The sequence below is a fragment of the Gastrolobium bilobum genome, unplaced genomic scaffold, assembly GCF_033153095.1.
Source record: "Gastrolobium bilobum isolate Gb01-03AN ecotype WA unplaced genomic scaffold, APGP_CSIRO_Gbil_v1 utg6685, whole genome shotgun sequence".
NCBI classification, from domain to species: Eukaryota; Viridiplantae; Streptophyta; class Magnoliopsida; order Fabales; family Fabaceae; genus Gastrolobium; species Gastrolobium bilobum.
The window spans coordinates 263740-273102 of NW_026898013.1; the positions used below are offsets into that span (position 1 = coordinate 263740).

The window sequence follows — 9363 nt, forward strand, 5'->3', positions numbered from 1 at the left end:
TTTATTTTTAAGTATTTAGTCGTTTATCAAACCTGCATGCAGTTTTCAGAGTCGGGAATTTGATGTCAATGATTCCATTATCTTAACATTAATGTTATTAAACAATTGATTTCAATTATTTAATGAGCAGGTATATATTGATCTGGCGCCTCGACTACGCAGTTCTTGAATTGATCTCTAGTAGTCTAGATTAACATGGCACAATAATGAAGGCTCTATATATATATATATGGGGGAGGTAGTGAAGATATAATGAGATGGGAAAATCTTCTCATCATCACAAATGAGATGTATTATTGAATTATCACGCATTCAAGTTTCAGTTCCTATATTTAAGGTATCAATCTTTATATATATTTTTACTCATTTGAGTTTTAATTCTTATACTTAATATTAATTATTAATGTATTAGTCCTTATTTTCTATGAAATATTAATTTCTCCTTACAATTTTCACTTACTATAGTGTTGGTTTCTCATAGATTAAAACTCAAATAAATAAAAATATAAGGATTAATATATATAAAAAATTATAAAGACCCAAACCCAATTAGATAAATACTATAAGAACTAAAATTTAATTAAGGCAAAAAATATATCTGAAACGACTTCTTTTCAAATTTACTATATTTTCATTTTTAGTCAACTAATCAACTTTTATAACTTTGGGTAATTTCCGTGTAGTTTTTAAACTGGAATTCCAACTTATTTTCAATTTCATTTTAGACTTTGAATATTAATTAAATTTTATTAGAACCTTGCATTAAAAACAATAAATTGAACCAAACGGTGGTAGCTAAGTTGGTGTCAGGGAAGGTGAAAGTATGTTTTCGATATCGTCTTTGAGAGAGGTTTAAAACTTTAATCTCTGGACCCACCTCGAATTAGACTAGTTGCGGTGAAGCAATGAACCGATTGAAATATCTTCAAAAAAATAAAAATAAAAAAATTGATATCCAAGTTCTTGTATCAATATTTGAGACGACGAGGTTCTTATCTTAACAATATCATCAACCTTGCTGAATCGAACATCAAACTAAAAGCCTGCAATGGACCATACGAAATTTTGGCCATTGACATGTCAATGATTTGGGCACATTGGATTCCTAGTCGATAATGTCCACTTAAAATGTTTCATGTGATTGTGTCGATTTATCAAATGTAGGTTTAAAACTGCTTATGACACAATGAGGACCCTTATAAAGATCATTAATAAGTAACCAAGTGTTTCGTTTAAGGAGTTTGCATTTGTCATTTAACATGACACAACAAACTTTTCTATACACACAACATTTTGTGGGACCCACACTTTTTGAAGAAAAAAGAAAAAAAGAAAATTTCGGCACGCAAAACGAATATCTATAACATTACACCATCATTTTTCCTATAACATAACTGTTATAAAACCCTTCTTTTAATGGCAATTGGTGGGGACTACACTACTGGACTAACCGTCAACGTAGCTAGTCTTCAATTACTGCAAAAGATTTTACTTCATTGAATGAGTGTTGCATTTATATGAAATGCCAAAAACCTAACAAATACTCTCTTAATTGTACTAATAAAGATGAAATCTAAGGTAGTTGCAAATCACAACGTAATATGAAACAGAAACTAATTCATAAAATGGATCACCTAGAGACAAAAATGTGCTTATGGAGATGGCTGCTACAATTCTGTACTCATTGAAGCTTAATTGATATTCCTATCAATCTGATATGAAACAGAAACTACCATTTATGTTGATTAATCTTCCTCTTCCAATGGACAATGGTATAATTCCTGTTAAAGATAATGACTTTGCCACTGCACCAAAAACTTCATCACAAATAATCCTTCATCTTTAAATCATTAATCATATGATCAACATTCATGCTATTTTATTATTCTATCAGTCACAATTTGAAAAAAGAAAAAAGAAGAAGGAAAAAGTGAATATAGTCTGATAGCTTTGATCTTCATGTATAGTTATGGTTGATGGATACATATGAAACAATGAAATTATATCCAGTTCAGCTTCAACTTATGAACTTGATGCCCCTCAAGAAGAAGCTAGCTCAACGTTTTCACAAATTATAGTGAGGCTTCAGCTATATGCCCGGATAACATTCTCCTCCTCTGCTCTTGTATCAGCCATAGAATTCCCAATGCCATTATCACAAGTAGCACTAACAATTTCCCCACTACTTACACGTATACATTGGGACTGAATTATTGTCTGAAGATTCTGTGTTCTTTCTCCTCCTCTTTGAGTTGAGAAATCTGTATTCAAGAGCTTCCAATGCTTTTGTGGTCAATGGTCGGTTCCTTGTGCTCTGGCGACGGTTGACAATGACAGATTGCTGCTCCTTATGGCCCTCAGGAAATTCCTGTATTGCATTGAACTGGGTTATCTCAGACGGAGAGGACGAAGAATTTGCACATTGGTTGTCATTTTGAAGTATGACCATAGAGGATGGTATTTCCATTTCAATTCCTAACTCAGGTGAAACTTGAGGAAAATTCAAGTCAATCAACATCCTGGTTTCAGAATTTTCTGCAGAATTTTCACCAACCAGGTGGTTCTCAGTGGCACTGGCTTTATTGCTCATGTTTGGAATGCCTGTTACCAGATAACTTGGGAAAGACAAGTTTTCTGAACCCACAGACAAAACCATGCCCTCAGATTCTTCATGAAGATTTGATGGTGATATTGGCTCATTCAAATCGAACTTTCTGTCCACAGAAGTACTTTCACTGCTGTGGCTAAACTCTACATGGTTACAAGCTCTTAACTTCTGCATTGTCGTGGTGTAGGGAAAAAAATTTGTGCAATCAGATGCCAGGTTTTGAATCAAGTGATGCTCATTGATCTCCCTTGAATGCTCACAATTATGCAGATTGGAATGAAGTTTATGATTTTTGACTTCTACTTTGGTGGGGTTGAGGGCCTCAGGAGTACGAGTACAATCTGATGAGTCTATGCTCGCCCCTTTATCAGAGAATTCTTCCACAGGGCTTGAGGAATTAGCATGCTCAACCTGATCATCAATAGGGTACGAAGAATTAGCTTGTTCAACGTGATCTTCAATAGGGCTTGAAGCATTAGCTTGCTCAACCTGATCTTCTGAGTCTTCAGATGTATCTTGGTCTGATTCACTAGAGCAGCTTGAGATGGTAGATATACTCATAGTTTGAAAAGGTAAGCATCTCATCTGTCTCACTTTATGTGGATCCATATCATGAACCATGCTGGTATCTACAACTGTAAATTTCATGTGATCTTGATTGCACTTTGAACTATGAGATTGAAGGTAAACAATTTGTTGCCTATTTGACAGACCATCTTGGTCTCGTTTGTCTTGCCTGTTTTCCCTATCTACACTGCCCTCGGTTGCTTGAATTTCAGTCTCAAGAAGCCCAGGTTCAGATGCTACTTTATTCAATACATCACTTATAGAATCAAAGTAGTGGTTACCTTTTACCAGTCTCCTTCTTGAAAATTTCTTAACACCAGGTACAAGAAAAACCAAAGATTGTTTTGACCCAGAAACAACATGATCCTTAGGCTGTTCAGAATGCCAACCTTTTGCTAAAAGACGAGGCCAAACAGCTTCCCAGAAGAGATCACTGGAACGAGCTTTACTTAACCTAAAATTTCCTGTGAGAAACTTGATTATATCTGCAGATGTAAGTGAGGAGCAAGCTTTGCCAATTGGTATTTCAGGGCGAACAGAGAAGATGTGATTGGCCTTTGTTGCCTCAACAGCTGTGCCAGTGAGATCTTGCTTCCCTTTGCCAATACCTACTGCAGCTATAAGCAAGTCAATGCCAACAGCATCCTTTAAAGCAAATACATATTCTTCAAATGGCATCTTTCCCTCCCCGAAATTCCTAGAAATCTGCAGTAAGTAATATTTACAATTGTATCAAAATACTAAAAGCACAGAATGACTATGGCAACTTCTACAACTTCCAGGTAAATGTTACAAACTCAACCTTGTTAACAGTATCAAAATATCCAAATGCATAGAGAATAGAGACTCAGAGAGCAAGGAGAACTTGTCAAATAAAGAACTTAGAACTCTGCTACTTAGTCTCTTCCAAGAATGGTAAATGCCTGATTATCAGGCAATCGTCTACGCCGCAATACCTTAATCATGATATTGATAACCATTTTCTGATTTCGAATTTTTGTCTAATTTGTTTCCATTAATTACCATAGCTATTCATATTGCAGCTTTCACAACCAACATAACAGCAAATTGTTGCTGAAATTCCTACTATATAGCATTGCTTATCTTCAATAAGTATCATGATAATCCACATATCAGGAAAGACTTCATGATAGGATGGTGCTTATTTTTAAATCAATTTCATTCGTTGCAAGTTCACTTATTAGCATTACCTCAGGCTATTTCATGCAAAACTACTTCACAAGATAGCCACAATTTTCAAGAAGCTTACAGACATTCTTAAAAGACAATAATCTAATCCACAATAATCAAGATAGAGACAGTGCGCACACGTGTCTGTGGCTTGAATAAAAAACCAAGTACATATAACAAACAGAAGTTGGGGAAATAATCTCTTTCAATTATTTCTTAGCATGACCATATAACCTCAAGCTTGCTGATGGTTACTATTTAACTTCCATCGAAAATCATCATCTAACTAATACACCTTTTAAACAAATATATTCAAGTCAGCAAAACTTACAAAAGGATTTCTTATATCACTACTTGTTATTGTTATAATTCCAACACAGCTTGCAAATTCAATGCTTAAAAATCTGATAATGTTTAAATCCAGCATGAACATTACTTAACCAGGTGCACATTTATATGGAAATTCCTTTTCTTCCAGATTATGTATGAAGATGACTTGGATACAGTAAAGCATGTCAGAGATATACCTCTACCAATATGGTTTGACACTCCCCTGGGACGTGGGAAAATAATCTTGATAGCAATTCTTGTTGCCTCCATCCTGTGAATATTTTCTGGCCATATATATACCGCCTAGTTCTCATCTTCCGGCACTCTGACCATCGGCAATATGCTTTGGACCTAAAAAACTTTCCATAATAGAAAGACAGTATGTCTCCCATGTTCTTACTCCCAACAAATCTCTTTAAAAAATTAAGACTCTTCCCAAATACATAGAGGCCAAGAAGAAAACTGTTATATTCAGTATCTGTCCAAGATTGATCACTCAACAATCCAGGCAGAAGATACTTCCCTCTTGGCTGATCTAGTTCAGTTTTCAGTTCCGGGCATGAGTCAATATCTGTCTCATCACCTTTAGAAAAGGATTGAAAACTCGAAAACCCTCCCACATTTTTTCCTTCACCAAGTAAAGCAGTCTGAAGTTTAACTTCTGAACATTCATTCTCAGAAATTACTTGCCCCTCTTCACTTGTGACAGATTCTGAAGTCCCACAACTGCTTTCAAATTTACAATGTGCCCACTTAAGAGGAATGGGTAATCCTAGTGAAAAAGACTCTGGCATATTGACTGAGATTTCTGAATCTCTTGACTTCTTTATAAGCTGAGAAAGATGAGGTGCTGCAATCAATGAAGGAATTTCTGCCTGGTACTGGTCTCCAACACGAGGGAGCACTTCCGGGTCTCCAAATTTATCATCCACACCAGAGAAATCAGAAGTGAGAAATCCTTCAGCAGATTTCACTTCAACGTCTTCTTTGTATTCATCAAAGCAAAGAGAATCCATCTGCTAATATTGGACAGTAAATTGAGTAAAGAAAAATATAATAAGCTTTCTCTATTATAAACACTGCATATTCTTGCCCCTCATTGCAATTGCTCCTCGTGGTGAACAATAGAGTTAGGAAAACAATGCCAAAGAAGTAATTCATTCACTCATGAAATGAATCGGTAACCAACTGATATTCATGAACAAAACTGAGGCAATACATATATGTCAAACCTTCATACCGTTAAACAAGAAATTATATAAATCCCATGAGAAAAAGCAATAATTGTAAACTGTAGATGTAATTATTTTTCTATCATACCAAGAAATTCGTTTATATTTATACACTACTGCAGAAAATGTAATTCCTTCATATTTTCCATAAGTTTACTATTGCGTTGCGGGAATGAAAGGGAAATAAAAAAAAAGTGATGCGAATCAGCGCAAAGAAAACCACCCAAGTAAAAAGCACATTCTGAAAATCTAATCACGCACAACGAACACTACATATCCACATCCAATTTCAAACCCAGATCAGCACTCCACGTTATAAGATATGTTTGAGTAGTGATTAAACACTTTGAAATAAACAATTAAGAAATCACAAAATCCAAGAAAACCAAATACGAAATAACTTTTTTTTGTTTTTTCCAAAAAAAAAAAAAAAAAAAAAACTACCTTGGTAATTATATGAACCAAACAATCAGAAGCCAAGTGGAAATGATTGAACCAATCACAATGAAGTTGCTATGATAATTCAAAGGCAAACCCATCAATCAACTTCAAAATTAAGAGAGGTAAATAAACGCATAGAATCTAAGAGGAGGACAGCACCAAAAAATATGTAGAAAGAGAAATGCAAAAGCATGCAAACTGCAAAGTAATGATTATAAATAAGACATATATAATGTAAAACTTGAGGGAATAGGTAGAACCCACGTGTGAAAAATGACCTGGGGAAATGGGTCTTCGTATAAACCTCGAGTATCAACTTAGTGTGTTATTTCGTTGGTGCGGTTTGTGAGAACTGAAAATAATAACAGAGACATTAAAAGAAAAAGAAACAAGACAAATAATAAACATAAACAATAGAGGCTCAGGCAAGCAAGAAAGACGTGCTAAGGTATTTCATAGATTACCTCGTAATATCACAAACATAGCTCAACTTTCATGACAGCAAAGTTGTGCTCCGTAACTAGAGAGAGAGAGGACCGAGAAAACGAGTAATCAAAAGAATAAAGGAAATTCTCCGAGGTTAAAACTTAGGTTGCGGTTTCATAAATAACTTGCTGCATATAAAAGGAATTGTGTTTAATTATTATAATTGATTATAATTATTTTCCCACTATTGCTAGATTACGTCTTAGTGTATGATTATAAAATAATATTATACACCCCTTACACAAATATAATTTATTTATTTTTTGTAAACTTTCCGTTTACACTATTGTGATGTAAGATGATTATAAATTATAATCATTATTCGTTATTAAATGTGTTTGAAAGTTTGAATCCCAAAAGAAAATATCTTAAAGAACAATTTCAATAAAAATTTAATGATTAATTCCGTGCTAAAATATATAACAAACATAATAAGAAAAAATATTAATTTTTTTTTTGACTTTTCAAGTAAAAGTTATCATTATCTTTTAAAGGAAAATCATTGTTTTATATTGCCGGAGAAGAAATCTTTCTTAAAAAATAATAATAATTATGTATTATAAATATTATATAGTTATAATATTAAAATTATTTCTTCTTCCTCAGATATTGTCGGCTGACGTGACGGAGAGAGAAAAATAATTTTAGATTATAATTATGTACTACTTATAATATATAATTATTATTTTTTTTGTAGAAGATAATTCTTTCTTACAACATGAGAAAAATGTAACCCTCTTCTAAATACTTGAATCTTGTGACAACAAATTTTATTAATGTGATGAAAATTTTAAAATTAAAATAAAATTTATATTAGTTATTTTAAAATCTGGCATTGAAATTACAAATACCGTTTCGTCGTCTATGAAAGCCCGTGTATCCGTCTTCGATGCAGTGGGCACAACGGTTGGTGTTTGAAAAACATTGGAAGTTTTTTTAAAACTTTTTTCAGGTACAGATCAGCCTTTTTGACTTTTTTTTTTCTAACAATATTGTCGGTGATGAATCGCAATATGATGGCAAAAAAATTAAAAATAATGAAGCCACTATCAAGGTTTATTTGAAAAAATATTTAAAAAATCTTCTTTTTTTTAAGAAAGATTTTCTTTGAAAATAAAAACAGATTCGAAAATTGATTAGGAGTAGCGAAGATATTAATATCCTACACTTTTAAAAATGGTATATTAGGGAAAGTTGTACTTACTATCTTTTTTTTTTTACTACATTTTACTATTAAATCTTAACTATTGATTTTCGGTTATAATTTATTGAGTCAAATTTATTAATTAATTATTAATTTCTAATAAATTATAAAAATTAGATTGACGGAAATCAACGATTAAGATTTGGTAGTAAGAAAAAAATATACTAAGTATAACCTTCCCCCTTAAATTAATAGCTCAAATTATTAATAAATTTTCAAAATATCGTGTCTCACCCATAGTAGTTAAGATTGAGATTTTACCTAAAATCAGAAAGAGGATAAAAAAATCATAAAACGTGAAAAAAATTGTAAAAAATCATAAAAATATAATAGCATTTGGAATTCTGATGAAATCATTTTGATTAAAAAAAATTGTAAAATCGTAAAAGCAAAAATTTAAATCGGAATTTTAACTATCATACTCTTACCCAATGAATTAAATTAAATAGAATGTGTTATTTACAAAGAAAACTAAATTATAAAAATATTTTTATACTTGACGAAAAAGGTTCCGCTATAACGTATCCCCCGGTACAATAGAAAACACAAAACTACATCGTTCTATATAAAATATTTGTGTGTTGTTTGATTTTAATTTTTGTAAAAGATTATTAATTGTTTTGAAAAGGAAATTATCATTTCATAAAATTTAAAATAGCTTAGCTATACTTAAACTTTTACTGAGCTTACAACACATGGTAAATCAGACAAATCAACCTTGTAAATCGTTGCTAGAATTTTAAAAATATTTGAGTAATGTACAATTATTTTAAAATAAAATAGGAGATTTGAGTTCAAGTGAGGAACCTTATCTCAAGCACACAAAACAAGTGTACAAAAGATTTCTCCTTCTCTCGTGATCTTTATTCCAAAATTTCAAGGTTTAAATAGATAATACAAGTCAACTATAAAAGTAACTATCTATTAACATTAAATAGGCTCCACTAATAACCATCACCTATCTTTAGCAAAGTTGAAATTCAAAAAATAAACAAATAAAATAGCTACTGACTATTAAACAAACCAACAATTCCGAAAATAATAAAATAATAAAAACAACCGTAACATTCAAACCCTAAAAATTACTCTTGTCCTCAAGAGTAAGATCAACATCAAGTAATTGAATCATCTTCAATATCCATGTTTGCTTTTCCATTGTTGTTGATTGGAAAATATCCTCTAACCATAACTATTTCGTTTCGCTTTTCAAAGAATTGTAGAAGTGAATTTCTCGTTAGACCAAATATTTGAGATCTTGATTGAGGGGCCTTATTTAATTGAGACACTTTGATCGCATTCAAATT

At 32.2% G+C, this 9363-nt stretch overlaps 1 protein-coding gene across 1 annotated transcript; it reads right to left on the reverse strand.

The window, feature by feature from the left end:
- Positions 1-1954: 1954 nt before the first annotated feature.
- On the reverse strand, positions 1955-6936 carry LOC133312249 (uncharacterized). Its single transcript, XM_061513428.1, has 4 exons — positions 6834-6936; positions 6634-6721; positions 4894-5712; positions 1955-3880 (listed from the first exon to the last, which is right to left on the reverse strand). The coding sequence occupies exons 3-4, from the start codon at positions 5710-5712 to the stop codon at positions 2183-2185; spliced, it is 2517 nt and encodes an 838-aa protein (XP_061369412.1). The 5' UTR covers positions 6634-6721; positions 6834-6936; the 3' UTR covers positions 1955-2182.
- Between the last annotated feature and the right edge of the window lie 2427 nt (positions 6937-9363).

Bases quoted from the DNA above. Each gene is read 5' to 3' on its own strand.
- LOC133312249 (XM_061513428.1), bottom strand. From the start codon at position 5,712: ATGGATTCTCTTTGCTTTGATGAATACAAAGAAGACGTTGAAGTGAAA. The intron at 3,881-4,893 runs GTATATCTCTGA...TACTTACTGCAG, and splicing joins GTCAAACCATATTGGTAGAG to ATTTCTAGGAATTTCGGGGA.